A 20,946-nucleotide genomic window follows, 5' to 3' on the forward strand; every position below is an offset into this window, starting at 1 on the left:
CAGAAAAGGAAACCTGGAGGTAAAAAGACCAAGTATTTCAACGGCGATACAGCATTTTCTTATGAGGTGCAAACTTGACCATCTGCCATTTCCAGTATTATTATTTTACCACAATAAAAAAGAGAATAATGCCAGGCTTGTGCGAGTTAAGGACAAACGTGGGTCTGAAGTTGAGAAATATCTCTGTTAATAACAAGAGTGAAGAGATCCACACACATCATTCCTCAGGAGTCAAGGAAGTGGCAGCCTGACAGCTCAGCACTGGAGTCCTGGAAGCCCCACAGCTGTTGCCAGCCCAGCCAGCAGCCGTCACCATGGCAACGCCCCTCAGGGAATGCAACTCAGCCCTGGAAGCCACCAGCATTTAAAAATGAACGGGGTTGGGGAGCACAGCACAGGGAATGCAGTCAGCCATAATGTAATGGCTAGATGGAGAGTCAGAGGGGTGATAGAATAATCAAGGAGATTGTTTCATAAACTATATAAATGTCTAACCAATGCACTGTATACTTGAAATTAATAATGAAATAAAATAAAATAAAATGCTTAAAAAAATGAACACAAATGATCCTGGATTGGATCTGGCAAGAGAAAAAAAAAAAAAGAACATAATTGGAACAAATGGGCTAAATTTAACTATGAATTGTGGATTAGATGGGTGTTTCTCAAACTTCAGTGTGCTTCCGACTCTCCTGGTGAGCTTGTCAAAACACAGATTGCCAGATCCCATCTCCAGAATTTCTGTTTCAGTACGGCTGGGATGGAGGCTGAGAATCTATTTCTAACAAGTTCCCAAATGATGTTGATGCTGTTGGTCTGGGACCACACTTTGAGTGAGAACCACTGCATTATATACTAGAATTGTATCGATGTTATTTGCCTGATTTTGATTATTGCACTATGTTTATGTAAGAAAATGACTTTGATCTTAGAAAATATTTAGGACAAAGGGATATCATGTCTTAACAAACTCAAATGGTTTAGGAAAAGTGATAGATTAGATAGAGAGAGAGAGAGAGAGAGAGAGAGAGAGAGAGATAGATAGATAGATAGATAAAAAAAATGAATAAGTAGGATGACAAATCAAATGTGGAAAAAAGATAACAATTGGGAAATCTAGACAAAGGGTATATGAGAGTTCACTGTGTTATTATTGTAACTTTTCTGGTAGATTAAAATTAAAAATTAAAAAAATAATGTAGGAAAAGAAAGTTACAGCTGATCATCTAGATCTGCCCAACCCAGTAGCTATACATGGTTATTAAAATATATATTAATTAAAATTAAATAAAATTTAACATTGAGCACCTCGATCTCACTTAGCCTTACTTCACCACGTGCTAAATATTCATGTGCGACCAGTGATTATGTATTGAATATAGAACGTAGCACAAATATAGAACATGTCCATCATTACAAATTCCTTTTGGACAGTACTGACTACAGTGAAAAATATTTTATGTCACAGAAAGAGTCTATGGAAAATTTAATGCGCCAAAAGCAGCAGAAGAGCAGCATTTACAGTAATAAGCAGTAGGAGTCACTAATTTCCCACATAAAACAGTTTATTCACTGTTTGGGGGCTAAAAGAAGAAAAACAGTTAAATTACAGCGGATGGATCATATGGTTTTTGCATGGATTAGATTCATAATTGCCACAGTAGTTGTTCACTATTATTTCTTTGCACATCTCATCACTTTATTGATTTTCTAAACAAGCCACTGGATGAAGGAGAAGTAAATATCCAAATGTCCTGGTTCTTGTTTTCCCACAAGCGGGGGAGAGGCAAGACCTGACTGGGGAAACACCCAGCAAGGCTGAGCTGGACAGGCTGCCCTGAAGAGCAAGATAGCCTCCAGGCCTCTAAGGCTTGAAATTTCTCAGATATTTTAACTTGGCAACTGGATTCATTTTGGATGATGAACCAGCTCACGTATAAAGTAGGCGAGGTTGGTTTTTATTCTTATCCCTATTCTTTTTGAGCTGCTTCTTCTGTCCCTTTTCTGCACACAGCACCCTCTTGCTGTCCCAAGTTTCTGACCCAAATAGGCCTGTCTTCCACTCTGAAGAGCATCTTTCTTCCCAGCATCATTAATTTTGGGTCCCAGCAACACCCAGGTGATGAACTAAATACACTCTAACATATGAATAGAATCAAATTCTTCCAAGGTGCATTTGGCTAATGCTAGCTCTCAGAGTGTTCTGGGAGATACTTTCGAAGCAATGTCATATTTGGGTATTCTCTTGCTCAGCCAACTCTTGGAACTCCCCTCCACCTAGCCTCTCAGGAATAAATGCACAGACCTGCATTATAGCTGTGCCTTGTCAATGCCCCCCTCTGGCATCTTTCTAAGCGGCCTCAGACACACTTGGGAATCGGTAAGATGTACTGCCTACTATCACTTGGAAAGAACATGGAGTGGCAGGAAAAACTGCAAATACCTGAAGCCATAAATCACAAATCAATCAATATGAAGGATTTCCACGAGGAAAACGAGCCATGGAGCTAGAATCTAGAACTTAGGAGATGTACCTCTTTTCTGTGCAGGCCTCTGTTATGACCCTTAAATGTCCATCTAAGCCCAGGACAATTGTAAGAGGTTTGGGGAATGCCCCCCAGAAAAAGAGATACTGAAGCATTCTTCTGCAGCAATTTCTTCTTAAGATATATTCATTCTAAGTTTCCCAAAGGAGAGAAACCTTCATTAGAAACAAATTTGTCAATTACCTAAGGATGATCATTTTTAGCTGTAAGATATGAGATCCCAGGTCTTGATAACTGAATTTTTGAGAGACATCTCTTTACAGATAACTTTTATCTATGAAACATATTTTTATTAAATTTTGAAAAAAAAAATGGGAGTCTCACCTCACAGTACTCCGTGATAATGCAGAAATTATCTCGTTCCACAAAGCTTGCATGGAACTTGACGATGGCTGGGTGGTCCAGCTTGGACAGGAGCTGGGCCTCCAAACTGGCCTGCACGGTCTCATTTGGATTGAGTCCTCCAACAGAGATTTCCTTCAGTACCTTCCTGCAGCCAAAAAAAAAAAAAAATTTAAATAATTTAGAGCTAAAAACACATTTAATAGATAGATATGAACAAGTGGCGCAGGGCCGTCTAATTAATAGCGAAGTTACGACCTACTCATAGGACCGGTATCGCCTGTTAGGACACAGTGTCGCCTATTGGTCCCGGCCAGTGAAACGGCCTCCCCAAGGCCTTCGACTTCCACACCTGTGGCCCTACAGTTTTGGACAAACAGGGCAGAGATGGAGCTGATCTTGAGCGATATCGCTGAGGTGGCTCTTCTTCTGTCTCTCCAGATGTCTCCATTTGTCTCTGTCTCTCACCCGGCATCTCTGTTTCTCTTTCTTTGTCTGTGTTTTCGTTCTCATCTTACATGTTTTCCTGTTTCTACCTACTTTTCAATTTCTTTTTCTAGCCCTATCTTTGTGTCTATCTCTCTGCCCTTATGTCCCTTTGTCTGTACCTGTGTGTGTGTGTGTGTGTGTGAGAATATAATGTAATGTAATATAATGTGATGTAACAAAAACAATGTAATAGAATGTAATATAAGTATAATATCTGTCACTCTGTCTCTCTGTGTCTGCCTTATTTTCTCTCTGTCTGTTTCTTTCTTTGACTCTGCCGTGTCTCTCTCTGCCTCTGTGTGTATACTACGATTTATTATATAACACTCACACATGTGTGCTTCATTCTGTCTCTCAGCTCTGCAATTTTCCAAATCTATTAATAAGACAATATCTATCTATTTTCTTTTTAGAACTATCCTTGGCATAGCATACTGTATTGCTACCTATACTTAAGAAAAAAAATATCTAAAGATTTTGGTACAGGTATTTAGGATCTCAAGCAAATATAAATGGAACAAGAGCTCATTAAATCTCCAAATTATTAATTTAAAAATTGTGATAACTCAGTGAGGGGTGGACCAAAACATTATTTCTTCCCACTATTTTTTCCTTAGAAAATGTCTAATGAACAAACCAATTATAGCACCAGAGTGTAAAATAGATTGCCGAGGAGAAGCACTTTAGAGTACCAATTATGTCTGTAGACAGATTCTGCTGATTTATAAGGAGCTTTAGCTGTTCATTAAGGCAAGTTCTACAGAACCTATACTAGAAATCATTTTGCAAAAAAAAAAAAAAAAAAAATGCTCTTTAAGAGTTACTACCTATGCATATTAATGAAAATGTATTTATAGTAGAAACTCTCTTAATTAAAAGCCCTTTAACCAATTCATAGATTAACCAGAGTCCCTCGGTCTTTCCTAACAGACGCTGATAGCGGCCTTTGCCCTAGTGAATGCCTGAGGCTCCCACGCCCTCTCTGGCATGCCCATTTCCGCCCTTCGGCTGAGATGTGCTGCTTACCCAAGCCATTGTGTTTGTTCCCAAACTTATTTATGCCAGTTGTGCTCATTATTGTAAATCTGTGACTAAAATATGACAAACTGATGAAAGATGAGTGTGAAAGTTATCTTTGCTAGGAAAACTAAGTCAATGCTTACCAAAAAAGCTTGATAATGACAACTTGCAAACAAAATTATTGTTAAGTAATTGACAATTCTAAAACATTGGTTTAAAAATGTAAAAATCGGTGTTCTTTTAAAATGTTCTTCATAGTCTTCCCATTCTGAATCTATCCCGCTTCCAAAGACAACCATGGCAGGCAGGAGTTATTTCCACAAAGAGCTGGCCAATTGCATTAGGAAGGGCAGCTCTGCACCAGAAGTCTCCTGGGCTCTGCTGTCATTTGCAGGAGTCTTTAGCTACAACGCCATTGAGAAAGTTGGAATCTTCGCTCCCCTTCCCCTCACGGTGCTTTCACGTTGGTTTTGTTGGGTTACATAACGCCCTATTAGGCCCAACTTGAAAATGAAGTGGAATCTAGAGGAATGCTTGCTTGCTAGCATATTCAATGGAAAAACTGTCCTATCGTGGATTTGGTTAAAAATGACTTTGTACTTATTAAGAGTGACATGTCAGATTGTTAGTATATGAAAAGAAGCTTGAAATCACATATGCAGTTATGTTTTTCTGTAACTTCTGAAGATTATGAAGCAGCAGGCAGAGCTCGATGACATCTTCACAGTGCTTTTCCAGTAATTTACTGTGCCCCAGCTAACGTGCAGTTGTAAAAGTCACAGTGGTTAAGCATGACAACACAAAGCCTTACACAAACTTGTAATATTCTCTTGCTGTGAAGGAACAAATGCTGTAAAAAGCTTCAAGATACTTTTCCTTGCAAACATCGACTCCCAAGCAACATAGCATGAGATTTTTCATATAGTTACCTGAACCCGGCCTGGCATCCTAAAGTAAAGCATAAAATCTCATTTGCGCACAGTTTAGCAGATGAAGGTAGTATATAAAGACAGACGACGTCTAATAAAATCATCCCTAGCTGACACAAAGACATTCCACCTTCCTTACCTAAAATCATGTTGCTTAACTGACAGTGGGAACTCTCACTGCATATTACCTAATACGAGATCCATATCAGCCAAAGACTGGAAACTTACCAAGTCAAGGACAGCTTGTCACCTGCTCAGTGACTCTCAGCCTGTCACCCACTCCTAAGCAATACGACAGATATTTATTTTATCAGACCCTAAACCGTTGGGGAGAAACTTTATGACAGCAGCAAAAACAGGCATCCCTGCAGACTCACTCATTTTGCAAGCTTTCTGTTTTCTGTCCTGAGTGGCAAGCTTCTTTCTAGAATCAGTAGTGAAATGACAAACTTTGGAAAGTGACTCTGGAAATTTGGAATAACTATTGCTAATCTCATTCTTTTCAAATAGGCCCACCTTTCGTACAAATGGGGCAGATGATATTTTTGAGATGTTAACCAGGGGTTGTTTCTCCCCTTTCATATTTTCCCCACTGAAGCAGCAGCATATGCTGCCTCAGGAAACTGCAGAGAATATGAGTCAAATCCCTGGCTTTGGATTTTCCAAAGGGCAGACCAAGGCCAAAGAGAAAAGACCTAGAGGAACATAGGACTAATGGGTGAGTGTCCTCCCTGCCCTCAGGTGATAAAGAGACCCTCTGGACCAGAGGAAGGGAGGCAACAGTCCATGTCCCGGAGCCTGCAAGCCCACCTGAGCTCTTTCCAAAGTATACCACAGAAAGTAGCAAGACTGTGCTCACATTTTCCGGTGTTCAGCAAAGGGCAGAAGTCAAAGAAAGGTCTTCAAGAGGCAAATAAGCCGATGGGCCTAAGAGGGCTCTAGAGTCTCCAGTGAGGAGTACAGAGCAGCTGCAGAGCATCCCATGCAGCTGCAACCATCTCAGGGAGAGCCAGTGAGCTAGTGGGACTGGAATGTTACACAGTCAGTCTCGAGACAACTAGCTAGGTCCCTTCCATTGTTATTTAACCATCAACAATCATGCATTGCACCTGTATAGTATCTACTGTATGTCTGTGATGTCATGGGCGCTGGAGTCCCCGCCCTTGTGTCTCCCGGAGAAGACAGATATTAAACAGATGAGTACACACAAATATGTGTATAAATGTATGTTCGTATCTTTAAAAAGATAAATGCTACAAAGTTAGAGCAAATAATGTCTAAGGCTCTCTGATTTAAGATGCTATGTATGACTCTCTAAAGTGATCAGCAGTTACTGTATCCACTGAGGACAAAGCCACAGGAAACAGATTTTAACTGCAGCTTAAACATGAGAGTAATTTTCTGCTTATTGTTTGATTTTGGGGAGGGATTCAGCATTCACCTGTTTAACAGAGAGATTATTAAATCTCTTCAGGACTTTTAAGATAGAGTTTTCATTTATCTAGCAAAGCAGCAATTATTTTAATGAATACTTTCATAAATTATAAGCTCTCATTTTTTCTACTTTATAAGAAAAGATAGTTTCACTATAGAAATATTTGAAAACAAAACACAAGAAAAACATTATCCACAATCCATCATAGAGATAATCAGCATTAACATTTCCTGTATTTCCATCTTTTTTTCCTCCCTCCTCCCACCCCGTATTTCCATCATTTTGCTACACATTTTTTTTTTTAACAATAGAGGCCAAACAGTTTACACGATTTGCATACCGCTATTTTCATGAGACATTATCATAGCAGATACCTGTCATTTGTGGCTGCCCAGCATCTTTAGACAGCCTCCCTATATTGCAGTAGATCCCTGGACTGTGGAGTCCTGTCCTCCCCAGATAAAATCAAAAGACAACACACAAACCCTACATCTCCTACCTCCCTTGAGTTGGGGTACCAATATGAGACCTAGGTTCTACCAGTCACCCACACTCACCCAAGACTTTGCCTTGGGTGTGAGCTGTGTGAGGAAACAGGGTGGGCACAGGGCCTCCTCCATTTCACTAGTACAGGTCTCATAAGAAACAGTGTGGCCAGAGGGGCAGAGGCAGCAAGTCACTTCAGTTGTGTGGTTCTGGCTGATATTTACAGAAACTTAGCCGTTGGTCAGCCTGCTCCCCCAGGCCTCCCAATGCTGCTGTGTATTATCTGTGCTCCAGAAAGAAAGCCCTTTCTGCTTAACCACGCAGCAGGGAGCTGCTCTTATCTGCACCTGAGAGCTCCAAACAGTGTAGTTATACATGACATAAGCAAATTCAGGTGTTAGCACGAACCACTATAAACACTTTGGGGAAAGAAAAGTGAACCTCCAAAGGTTTGACTCATTAGGATAGTTTTTATTTATTTATTTGAGTCTTAAAACTTAAGCTCCTCTAAAGGATTTAAGGCCAGTTTCTGTCTCCAACATCCTTTTGAAAGTTATTCCATCCCCTTTAATATGACATATAACTTTAAAATGTAAAGGGCATGGAAAGTTAAAATGTCGGAGAGTGAGCTGTATTCCTAAAAATTGCACATTGATAAGAAGCGGAAAAGCCAGAAACTAAAGGTACCTAAAATAGCTGAAAGAAAAATTATAGGCATTAGTGGAGAGTATATCAGATGGAATTTTATTTTACTTCAGTTGTTTTTCCTTCTCTCAGCAATTCGAAAACATGTCTTTAATGACTGTGGTCAGAGAAAAAGAACAAAAAATATTTTATAGGTCATCATATGCCATCATCTATGAACTGCTTTAGTTTTTAACAATTAAATCTCTAATCTCAGCTCGTTTAGGGGCCAGAACTTGGATTCATCTGGTCTTTTCCCTCTCCACTCCTGTCCACAAGCATGTAGCAGAATTTTAGACACATCAGGGGCTCAAAAGACATCATGGGACAAGGGCAGGTGCCCATGGCAGACATCAGCAACTGAGGAGCAAACTCTTGCCGAGCCCAACTTCAAATTCCATCCAAAGAGTCTGGAAGCCACTACCAAATACCTTAAGGTAGAAAATTCTACACTTTGGTTATTTCACCTTCTACTGACTGACTTCTGTATGCCAAACACAATGTCATGTGCTGGGGATACAGAAACGAAAAAGATAAAACTCCTGCCCGTCGTGAGAGTCCAGGGGAAGCCAATAAGTATAAAAATAGTTGAATGACTTCATGATAAATGCAATAATAGAGCTGAGATGAGTATAGGGATCCCTAACCCTTCTCCGAGGAGAGGAAAACAGGCCAAATCTATAGACTAGAGCCCCAGGACATTCGACTTTCGCACATGGAAACTACTTTGTAGTATTTTGAATTTCCTTTTCCCCATGTGGGTGCCATAGAACAAAAGAAATGAATTTATTATTCTTTTCTATTTGCCCTGTATAATCAATACCTAGTAGAGGAATGTCTATATTTCCATTACTTTAATAGGCTCTGAAAGTTAATAAGCATGTGACAAAAAAAAAAAAAAAACTTTAGAAACTATGTAAGAATTTATAGAGTAACACACGTGCGCGCGTGCGCGCGCGCACACACACACACACACACACATCTACAGAGTATACATTCTGAAATGTGGAATGAAAATGTTACAGGAAAGGGTACTGCATTTTAAAATATCTGTAAAACTAGCAGGTTCCCAAATCATTTCTTGCTTTCCTCCTCCCAACCCATTTATGTATTCCCATTTTTATCCACCCCTAAAACAGCATTTATGCTTCGTATAACAAGATTTTTAAAAATAAATGTAAGGAACTCTCCTATTAAGACTCTTAGCTTGGGGTCCCCAGGAAAGAAACCCTGAGAAAAGAATTAGAATGCAAGCAGTCAATGTGGGCAGTAAAAGGGGGTGGGGAAGTGAGATGAAGGTAGGGAGGCTATTCTAGGGCCTATAGTCAAACCGGTCACCACTGTGGGCAACTGTGGCTTCATTCATTCATGTGGAGGAACTCTGGAAGCCAGTGTACATCACTCCTCTGAGTTCCCCTGCCTGAGGGGCAAGGACCAACTCCTTCCTTTAATTCACTGGTTAAGGCTGCTCCCTGGGAGTATTAGCACCCCCACTCTTCTATCCCAATGGAGCACAGGGGGGCACAGAGAGGCCCCAGGCAGAACTGCAGGTTCCGGCAGTTGCAGGCTGGGTCCCCGCATAGGAAATATTAGCCTGGGGAATACAGGTAGGGCACTAAACACCACCTTCCACAGGGATAAAAATAAAGAAAATGTCCTCCGTTTTAAATTCTGGTCTATTTTATCTATATACCCAAAGATGGCTAGGATTTAGTGATTTCTAGACAAAGTGAAGTGTCTTGAATACTGAATAATGAAAGTGCAAATCGATTGTAACCTATAGATAAGTTCTGTGATGCTTTTCAAGACTGATTTAGTTTACAAACACATTAGCAGCATAAGGAGTATCACATACAGATAATAAGCAAAGAATAAATAATTAATAATAGTAATACCGATAATGAACAAATAAGAGTAGAAGTATTTCAGGAATTTTTGTTTGGCAAATATGCTATTCTTGGCTCCTGTCTAGATTATGTTTTCATTTGTGGTGACAACTTCCACGCAGTGTTTCAATGCTGGTACCATAACAAATTCTGCAAATTGTTTTTTTCCCCTGAAGTAACAGAAGAGAGTAAACAGAAATTTCAGGAGTAGGAGGTTTGAAGGCAAAAATTGCCTAAATAAAAAATATCTAATCATCATGTGACTTCAATGCCTTTTCTATCTGTATAAATAAAAAAAAAAAATGGAAATGGCTCGAGCACACATCTCAAGGCTGGAAACAGTTCTGGTGCAGGTTCTCTGCAGAGAATCTTTAGTATCAATGCAAGGTCAGAACTGGCTACAGGATGAACCACATCAAGCCCTTTGCCAGATGGCTCCTCGGAGGTCATATAGAAAAGAGATAAAATGTCTAACTGCTCTGTTGTGCTAAGCCCTTCTTCCAGGGCTTGGCCAAAGAGTGTGTAACCAAGCCAATAAATCCATGAGTGAGTACTGATTAACTGGGGATCTGCAAAAGCCACATTTGTTCTTGCCATGCTGGAAAGCCCTGTGCATTTGTACACTCACCACAAGGCGGCGTTTTCCTCCATTTCTAAATCACGGCCTCTGTGACAGCTGCTGGGACTGTCTCATGAAAGAGTTCATTGAAAACAAATTGCCCCTCCCTCTCCTTTTAGCCAAAACACGAGTGGCTCTTGTTCACTGTAGACAGCTTTCTGGAGCTTCTTTCTACAGACTCTAAAAGTTTTCTTTACCACCAGGAACATAGTAGAGTCAACTAGAATTTCCTCCTCAAAACCAGTTATGGCTCCGCCTCTTCCCTCTCTTTTTCTCACATACCTCCAGACAAGCGGTCAGGCAATTCCAATTCCATTTTTCTTATTTATGCGGATGAGCAAGGTCATCGAATACTGTGGCATAATTATTTTAAGGAGTACTGATGACTGTCTACCCATCTCCCCACACCTCCACCATCACATGCTCTGGAGAGGAGGACGCTCTCCCCAGCCCCTGGGACTATCATAATTAATCTAAGCCTATCCTGTAATCACATGCCCCTCGCCAATGATTAGTTTAGACATGTGATATAATTCTGGCTTGTGAGAGGTGAGAAGTCTCTTGGTGGGGTTCTTAGAAAATTGTTTCTTACTGACCAAAAAAAAAAAAAAAAGCATGGGACAAAACTCTTTTTTAATAACACTTTAATAATAACTCTTCTGCATGTTATCATCTTCATGTGACTCCTTAAACTTTGGCGGCCAGCTGGGCTCATGAAGGAAGCCACCCTAAAAGGACAGGCTGAATGATGGAAAAGAGAAGACACCACGGTCCCTTATGATTTCATCTGCTAACTTCGTCAACCTTCAATCTGCTCTCCTTTCTAGACTTCTTGGTAGAGAGAGAATTCCAATTGTTGAAGCCATTCTGGTGGCCACAGACATTCGTATACTGACACTTTGTTACTTGAAGGAAGAGTAGACTTTCAAAGAAGAAGAGATTAGAAGCAGAGGTGGAGACCATGGTAAACACTCCATTCAGATTACATGATTATGGTTGTGAAAACCCAAAGGATGAAGTCAGGTTTTGCTGTGCTGTATATAAGATTTAGAACAAAACCCCTTGAGAACAAAGGCTATATCGGTCTTATTGACTTAGAAAGCACTAACTTTCCTAATTTAAATGGAAAAGGTATATTTTGGATCTTTTCTACTTGGACATTGGTATGAATCTTCAAAAATTCATGATAAACTACAATGAACTATACAAAAACAGATCTATAGGGAGGAAAAGTTTTGGATAAATGACTAGAAATTGTTATTAGTAAATCTGGAAACTAAGACATTGTGGTATTTCTTTAAATAATTTAAAACAATTTTAATCATTAATTGAAAATTCTCATATGTCAAATATTTTAGCAGTTATCAGAAAGTATCAGGATTCAAAATGATTAAAATTCTACCACTGTTCCCTTCCTTCTCTGGATTATAGATATAGGAGTTATGATAGCATCAGGCTGTAATCTAAAATGAGTGGCAAGGAAGAAAAGAAAAAGGTAAAGGATAATTCAACAACAACAAAAAAGAATAAAATAAAATATGTAAGTCAAAAAACGCAGATAGAAAAAAATTTGTAAAATATTTAGTCTCCCTCTCTCTTATGTTCCCTCTGCCAAATTAAGAAAGCATACTTTAATAAATAATAATAAATATTCCTTTTTCCATAATTCTCTGAAGATAGAGAACATAGAAACAATTACCAATATAAAGAATTACTTTGTTTTACACAGTCTGAAGTCCCAAACTTGAGATTGACTTAGGAGCCACAACTTTGTAGGTATGATTTTGTGTGTGTGTGAGGGCCAGTTTTTAAAAAGTTCAATTGTGCAAAACTCATATGCCTTAAAAACAAAAATAAATATTGAAGCAAATCACTTGTTTACTCTATCACACATTGAAAGATACTGAGCTTAGAGCAAACAAAAATCCTGTTTATGTCAGCAAGGAAATTAAGGAGCATGACAATGTCAGTAAGGATATGAAAAAATAATTTACCATAGATAATCAGGTTAGCTTTTGTTATGATTATTATATGCTCCAAATTTACAATTTATGTTAGGTTAATATTCAAGATGCAACATTCTAATACAGAATTCCTGTCAGGTTTTCGTTTTGAACATTACAGAAAAATACCAGAATTGTGGATTTCAGTATGATAATCAGACATGATGCAAAGCCTACCATGAAATGAAGTCACAGAGACAAGCTGAATTTTAAGAAGCAACAAAAACCGATTAGTTCTATTTCCTTGACTAGGTAAAACCAACAAAGGATAAGCCTCACTTAAAGTAAAATAAAATTGTGCTTCAGAAAAGAAGAAAGTTGGTGCTCCAAATATAAAATGGAAAAATAATCTAGGGTTTCAGTGAAATAAAATTCCCTAATCTTATTGGTAGCTAGTGCTGATCATCCTCAAGTTAACATTAAAACAGCCCAAATTGCAAAACATCTGTACCTCTAAATTTCAGTCTCTGTTTCATCATCACGGTAATTGGACTTGTGCTAAAACTCTCTTTAATTTATAGCATAAAGCAGGTTGTTACTGTATTAAATTTTGAGATAGAAAGAAAATAAGGCTCTGTATTAGCATACTTCCATTTGAGGCTTTAAGCAAATGATTCTGGGTCTTATGTTTTTGCTGAGTACTTATACCAAGAAAAATTAAATAAATGTTTTTATGCAACGGAAAGTCAGGGCTTAACCTACTGACAGAGCTCAACTTAGAATCTACTACTAGTTTCCCTGAATGACAGACAGCCTATGGATTTAGTCACTGATTGGTAACATACAAAAAAGTTACTGTCTATCATGTAAGAGGAGGAAGAGACAAGGGGACACGTGGCTAACCTGGCTCTCATTACACAGGCTTCATTTTTCAGAGTCAGGAGGGTAACGGGAAGCCGGTTAAACAAAGTGCTTCAGAACCTTGGTACTGGCTGCATCTCACAGAGGTGGCTGTGAAAGTTTGTCCTGCTGCTCCAGGATTCCACAGGAACTTGGCACCAAGACTACCTCCTCGAGTCATAACACTGAGCAAACGATACTGAAAAAATCAGAGTCTTGAGCATGGCTTTCCACCAGCATTGTTTCTAAAGACTCTGGAATTTATTTGAGGATAAACCTAAGTGTTTTCATGTTATACAATGAAAGGAAAAAGAATTGTTAGACTCAAAAAGCTGAAAGCTGAAGAAGCTTCAAAGAAAGGACACAGGAACTTAAGAGTATAGTGCTTCTTAAATTTTAGTGTGCATACAAATCACTGGGGGTTCTGTTCCAATACAGGTCTAGGACGGGCCCGAGATGCCACATTTCTAACAAGGTCCCAGGTGCCACCCTAAGCTGATAGCCCAGGAAGCATACTTCAGGCAGCAAGGTGTAGAGTAAGTAGGGGTCCAGAAGACTGCCAGGGCTGACAGTGTTAAAGAGCCCCAGACTTCTCTAGAGCCGGGGGGCGGGCGGGGATGGGGAGGAGTGTTGAGGAACAGCCCAAGCGAGAGGGCATGTGTTTCCATCCCACGCCAAGTAGCATAAGATCTCATTTGACAACAAAGGTAGGGGAACCATTGCTGGTCCAGCCCCCTCACCTTACAAGTGAGGACAGTGGAATCCAGAGAGGCTGTGAGACTTGACAACCACCCTCCACGGCCAACACCAACGTGGCCCAAAGACTCCAGTCAGTTTTGAAGCGCCATTAGGAAAATCTCCCTTACAATGTTGACTCACATCCTAAAAACTGTGGTTTATTTTGGTTTCCTCTTGTTCTGTTCCCAGTAGTGATAAGTACAGATGACCACTGAGCCTTCAAGTCTGTCTTATTACATAATTTATCACTTTAATGTGTTTATACCCAGCCTTATTCCACAGAGTATTTGACATAATTTATATAATAAAAGGGAAAAGTGAGACCAGCAAGAGAAGATAGAAATAAGAAACAGGGAAAAGAACACAAATACAATAGCCAAAAATTGTTGTTATGGTTGAGCTTCAAATTTAATTCCGAACTTCTTGAAACATATGATGATTCTTACTACTATTACTATTTGTTGCCGTTATTGATGGTAATGTCATAGATGGAATTCTTGCCTATTGTCCAAGGGTATTTCAGTCTCTGGATCCTTCATGACATCAATCAGTTTTCACTTTAGTCACATAGCAGTGGTGGTTTTCCCAAACAGGACATCAGTGATTATTTTAAACAGAACTCATTCAGAAACAGAATTCTAATTTACACATGAAATAATGCACTTTGATGTCTAATTTAAGAAAAGCTCCTCAACTCTTACCTTAATTCCATCTTCTAAATTCAGTACATGTATATAGAGCCCCTGAGCCAAGCAAGATGTTTTACTAGCCTGAGGCAGAGTCTCTGCCTTCTAGAGGTTTGCAATCCAGTGCAAGGGCAGAGAGAAATAATTACAACCTGTGAGAAAGTATCATGCACTTTAAAGAGATGAAATGAATATCCTAAAAGGAGAGCCAAAGGCCAAGATATGAGACAATCATAAGTAAACATCCAACCACTAAACTAGTGATACTGGTGTTAATTATGATAATAGCAAATGCCACATAAGGAGCACTTATTTGGCAGCATACACTGAGCAAAGAAACTATTATAATCCTCACTTTTGAAATAAAGAAACTGTGATACAGACAGGTTAAGACTCTGCCAATATAGTCAAGATAGTGGCAAACAACACTTAGTAATAATAAAACTGAGACCCCACCTCACCAGTACGGGATCCTACCTTCTGAGTTTACAAAGTCAGACCCAAATGAGCTACATACTGAGAACGCAACCTGAAGACATAGTCTTTGCACCAAGGTTTATGATATGAATAATCCAGAAAAAAGGGGGAGGTGCCCTCCTGCCTACTCCCCTAAAAAGCACATGTTCCAATTTTCATGGAAAGTCTCTTTCAGAAATTGTAGACCAATTGAATCTCTGGCCAAGCTGAAGAACTGAGGATTAAACAGATGGCTTGTGAGCATTTAGAACATGAAGCAGAGGCCAGCCGGGGCGCATATAGGCTATGGAGAATAAGCCATACTAAATTAACCTAATTTCTTTTTGTGAGAGGGTTACTTGATTGGTAGATCAGAGAGAAGCAATTAGTCATGGTATCTCATAATTCCAGCCAATCTGATCAAGTCATGCTAACAGATGTCAACAAGGAGAGTCTTGTGATATCCTTTTAATGTGGGAGAGATGCAATCTTCACATGGATTCATGGCTCGTTGAACAAGTGGACCAAACGTGCTAGAGTCCTGGGTCTCAAGCCACTTTGCAAGTGCTTTCTCCTGTAATGCCACTGGAATCCACTCTTAATAATATATCCACCAACATTTTATTAATGACTTGGATGAAGGTTCAGAAAGACATATTTACCAAGTTTGTAGATGCAAAGCTAGACGACATAATCAAAAGACAAAAGTTGAGTCAATTTTTCAAAGCAAATGAAGAAGCTGAAATGTGAGGTAGAAATCAGCCAAGTTAAATTTTGTAAGAATAATCCTAAATTCTATATTAACAGCTGGGAAAATAAAATCCTCATATCTAAGATAAGTAAAACCCGACTTAAGAGTAGAATGGCTCATCTGTAAAACTCTGAAGGTAGTATATGAGGAGGACCCTAGATATCCCTCAAAATTCAATGAGACCACAATATGACATGACTGCTGAAAGAGCTCCTGAGAGTCCCAGCTGATTTTGAAATGTCTGAAAGGTTTTAATATGAATATACTCAGTCCCATAAGGCCCCTTGTGTTCAAGCCTGGGAACCTCATTTCAAAGGGAATAATGTCACCAAAGTTAACCCAAGGAATGATGATTTAGGTTTTCAGGGGCCTTAAAATCAGGTTACCCACAGAATAGAGAAACAAGAGGAACAGAGCTAATATAGTTTGAGCAATAACTTATGAAAGCATGCTAGAAAAATTTCCTGTGTCATTTATTTAATACCTATAACCATATGAAATAGTTGCTGTTTTCCCCATTTGACAGGTGAGAAAAAACTGAAATTGATAGTTTAGATAATTGTCCAAAATTAATTGAAAAGATCGAGACATGAATGCAGAAGGGTCTGACCTTAAAGCTGAGGCCTTTTCCACTTCACGATTAATGTAACTTCTATGCAGTGGTTAAAATGTCGATAATGTTAATTGAGAGAATGTTGTAATAAGAAGGGACTTGATAACTATATCATACGGTTCCTGTATATGCCAGGGTTTCACACCTCTGTGCCTTCAACTCACTATTTCCCCTGCCTGGGACATCCTCTCTCTGCCCCTTCTCTGCAAGATCTATTTTCATTTGTAGCCTTGGTTTCTACACTCTCTTCTACGACACTGTCTCCATTCTATAAAAAGAGGTTAAGTGCACCCCATCTAGCACACCCCGCCTGGAGTTGAAAGTGCTTATTTACACCCCTGTTGGCCTGACCAGTCTGTAAGCTCTTTGAAGGTAAGAGCCATGTCTGGTTTGGTTTTATTTTTTTCTCCCTAACAGCTTTATTGAGGTATACTTCACATACCATGAAATTCCCTTTTTTAATGTGTACAATTCAGTGGTTTTTCGCATACTCCCAGAAGTTTGAAACCATTACCACTAATTTTAGAACATTTTAAGCATATTAGAGGCTAACTTGTGCCCCACTCACTCCAATTCATGTTGAAGTCCCAACTCCCCAAAAATTAATTATTTGGAGATAAGCATTTTAATAAGGTGATTAAGATAAATTGAGGCCAGTAGGGTGGGGTCCTAATCCAATGTGATTGGTGTCTTTATATGAAGAGAGCAAAGAGACACCAGGGGCATGTGCAGGCTCACACAGAGGAAAGGCCCATGTGAAGACACAGCAAGAAGGTGGCCATCCACAAGCCAGGAGAGAGGCCTCAAAGGAAACCAATCCTGCCAGCACCTTGACATTGAACATCCAGCCTCCAGAACTGTGAGAAAATACATTTCTATTGTTTAAGCCACCTAGTCTGTGGTATTTTGTTATGGCAGTCCTAAAAATTAATATTTCCAAAAATACCTCTTATCATTCCCTATCCCCAGGTCCCACAATTCCTGGCAACCACTAATCTATGATTTCTGTCTCTGTGGATTTGCCTATTCTGGATATTTCAAATAAACTGAATTATACAATATGTGATCTTTTGTGACTGGCTTCTTTGACTTAGCTTAATCTTTTCAAGGTTCACCCATGTTGAATCAGTACTTCATTCCTTTTTATAATTATAATTTTCCACTGTATGGATTTACTACATTTTGTTTAGCCATTTGTCAGTTGATGGGCATTTGGATGTTTCCATTTTTTTGGGCTATATGAATAATGCTACTATAAACATTTGCATACAAGTTTTTCTGTGCACATGTTTTCTTCTGGGTGTAGACCTAGATGTAGAATTGCTGGGTCATAGGGTAACTCTATGTTTAACATTTTGAGGAACGGGAAGATTGTTTTTGCAAAGTGGCTGCACCATTTTACATTCCCACCAGCAGTGTACAAGAGTCCCAACTTCTCCACAACCTCACTGACACTTATGATCTATCTTTTTTCACTCCAGCCATGTTAGTGCCTATGAAGTGATCTTTCATTGAGGTTTTAATTGTGGTTTGATATTTGACATCTTATTTTTTCATGCACTTATTGGCTATTTGTACATCTTCTTTGGAGAAATGTATATTCCTATTTGTTTTTATATCTTCAGTCCCTGATCCAAACCTGGACACACTATGGGGACTTGAGAAAGAGATGTAATAAACCACTTGTAGCAGAATTATCCGAAGTTCTTAGATCCTAGCTGAGACCTACTTGATCAAACTTCCCCTGCTCAGGCCTAGGAATCCACATATAAACAAGGTCTTGAGGTGGTTTCTACCTCACACTGAAGTCTGAAAACTACTGCCTTAACTGAACCAAAGATTCTCTAAACATCTGAAGAGCTATGATACACTCAGAGGTTAACATGTGATCTATGCTGTTCTAGGCTGGAGAAGTGGGACTGGTGGATAAGAATCATCTGCAGGAGAATGTTACCTCATCAAGCAGTAGCAATTGAGTTTGGCTGGCCTATTTGCCATGAAAGTTGAGGAAGAGAGTCCCATACTGGGTGAGAGATAGGATGGCATGTGGTCCTTGTAGAGAAAGTATGCTATTTCTGTACCTGGTAGGTTGCATTTTTTAAATATTTTGCCTTATGGTCAAATAACATGCCCTGGTATTGGTTATATCTAAAATGAACTGAGTCTCTACTAAAAGAGAATTTGTGTGTTTTTCCCATCTTTGGATAAAGACTGCTAATACATGTGTATTCTCCTTTCTGTCGTCTATCAGGTTTCTTGGTTTCAAGCAAAAAAACAAGACTTGGCTGACTGAAGCTCAAAAGAAATTTATTACAAATTTAGTGAGTGGGTTACAGATTCACTATGAGAATCAGGAAGACCAGAGCAGGGACGACTTCCCTGCCAACATCACTGGTGGCAGGTCCTGTGGCACTGCTGCTGTAGGAACTCCACCTTGCTGCCACTACCAGAGGCGCCTTCCTGGGCCCCTGATTCTTGATGTCATCAGTATCTAACTCCAAGTACAGGGCATCGGACCGTAGAGTGCACAACGTTCAACCAGTGGATGACTGAGTTGATAATGAATTCAACGGGCACTGGGAATACTGGACATGTGGGGCATGTATAAAAAAACCTCAAAGGTCCAATTTATGTCTTCTAGGAGCTTATATTTTACACGAAGAGCTGGGGTATACAAAATTTATTGTTAGGCAACAATGACAAGGTTCCCCATAACTAAAGGGCACAGTTTAAGGTGACAGAACATGTGTGTAGCAGTGTAACTGCAATGTCGGAGGTTAATTTATACATCACCATAAAACCAAGAAATAAATGGTATTTGACAGCTCGCCATCAGCCCTGGGGCTCTCTAGTAACCAAAAAGGACATTTTGCAACTTTGCCATCTGAGTCAGAGAGTATTCTAGGTTAAAGGCTAAAATGCCTTTGTACTCTCTGTCCCCTAAGAGCATGGAGAAAGGAGGCAGGTTGGTCACGCTGGGAAATAATGATTTATACAATTGAGATAGATGGAGGGGATCCAGTTGATAGAATGCCTTGAATGTGAGGCTTAATTTAAATTTTGTCTGATGGAAGAAATTTGAGAGCTATAAGTTCCTTAGCAAGAGAATGGCATTATAAAAGCTGTATTCTACAAAATGGTCATCCTTGAGCTTGAGAAAATAGTAGAGTAGCCCACCAGTAAGGAAGCTACTACAGATGTAAAATTATAAAGACCTATTGTAAGTTGACAGTGGAGAGTACAGGTAAATTTGGGAGATTTCTTGAGTAAGAATTGGCAGGTCACTGAGTATGTGGTAGGCAGAAAAGGCAGTCACATGTGACACCATTTATCAGTCTTCAGAATCAGGTTTGGTAACTAACAGAAAAAAAGGATACTTTCCATTTGATTTACCAAATTTCAGATATCACCTGGATATTCAAATGGAGGTTTCCTTTAGACTTTGAAAATATGAGACTGTAGAATGGGGGAAAGATCACAGCTAGAGATCATTTTGATCTCAGATAACAGCGAAAAGGAGGAAAGTAAGTGGAGGGACTGTGAAACAACACCTAGATTTAAATCCATCATCCTTCGCCCCAGAAGGTTTTACCAGATCAACTAAGTTAATCATCAGGCGGCTAGATAAATTGCCTCAAAGAGAAAAACAATAAAAGCCAGTTAACAATGACAAGACAAAGCATATTTTCTCTCATTAAACATGGTCTACAAGACCTATATGTCTGAGATTTCACATGAGGTTATAAAGATCTGTTCCAACAAGATAGCTTTACCCTTGCTCATTATTTTTACACCCTTGGAACCAAAACGGTTTCACTCTTTTGATTGCTACTGAACTATGCCATAGGTCTGTCATCTGGGGGAAGATTCTATTTGCTCCTCCTTGTCCACATAGCAATCTCTATGCTATCCTGTGTCCAGGGCTAGTTTGATGGGCATGGGACCTGTGCAGTCATATAGGGCTCAATGATTGGAAGAGTCTTACACTTGGTTTAATAATCTGCTGCCATTGCCTTGAACTTCTTATTTTTTTAACAAAGGGTCCTGCATCTTCATTTTGTACCGGGGTCCTGCAAATTGTGTAGCCATGTCTGCCTGTGTTATTCAAGCATAAAAGCTGTTTTTTATTTGACTCTTGCTAAATTAACTAACTTCATTCTTGGTCACTGGGTCAATTTTGCTTTTACACATTTGATAAAGTGAGGCAGGGCTCCAATCTGTCAATCCCGTGTATCTGTCAATACTGTGTATGCTCTTAACATGGAAGGGGTGCAACCTCATGGTTACAGATGAGGAAGTCAAGAGGCCATAGAACATTCACAGAAACTTAAACATCTTTATCTGTTGATGCAAATTGGATGCTCAGAGCAATGCTACCACCAGTGGGACCATTTAAAAATTAACTTTCTGGCTTCAGTAGAAA

At 39.4% G+C, this 20,946-nt stretch overlaps 1 protein-coding gene across 5 annotated transcripts in view; it reads right to left on the minus strand.

Annotated features, from left to right (window-relative positions):
- NEK11 (NIMA related kinase 11) overlaps nt 1-20,946 on the minus strand; it is a 198,672-nt gene that overhangs the window by 157,902 nt on the left and 19,824 nt on the right. For all 5 annotated transcript variants that reach the window (XM_016140280.2, XM_016140278.2, XM_016140279.2 and 2 more), the window contains exon 3: nt 2,871-3,036. In XM_016140280.2, coding sequence (XP_015995766.2) covers nt 2,871-3,036 — 166 coding nt within the window. The remainder of the gene's footprint in view (nt 1-2,870; nt 3,037-20,946) is intronic.

This window comes from Rousettus aegyptiacus, unplaced genomic scaffold (assembly GCF_014176215.1).
Source record: "Rousettus aegyptiacus isolate mRouAeg1 unplaced genomic scaffold, mRouAeg1.p scaffold_m13_p_4, whole genome shotgun sequence".
NCBI lineage: Eukaryota > Metazoa > Chordata > Mammalia > Chiroptera > Pteropodidae > Rousettus > Rousettus aegyptiacus.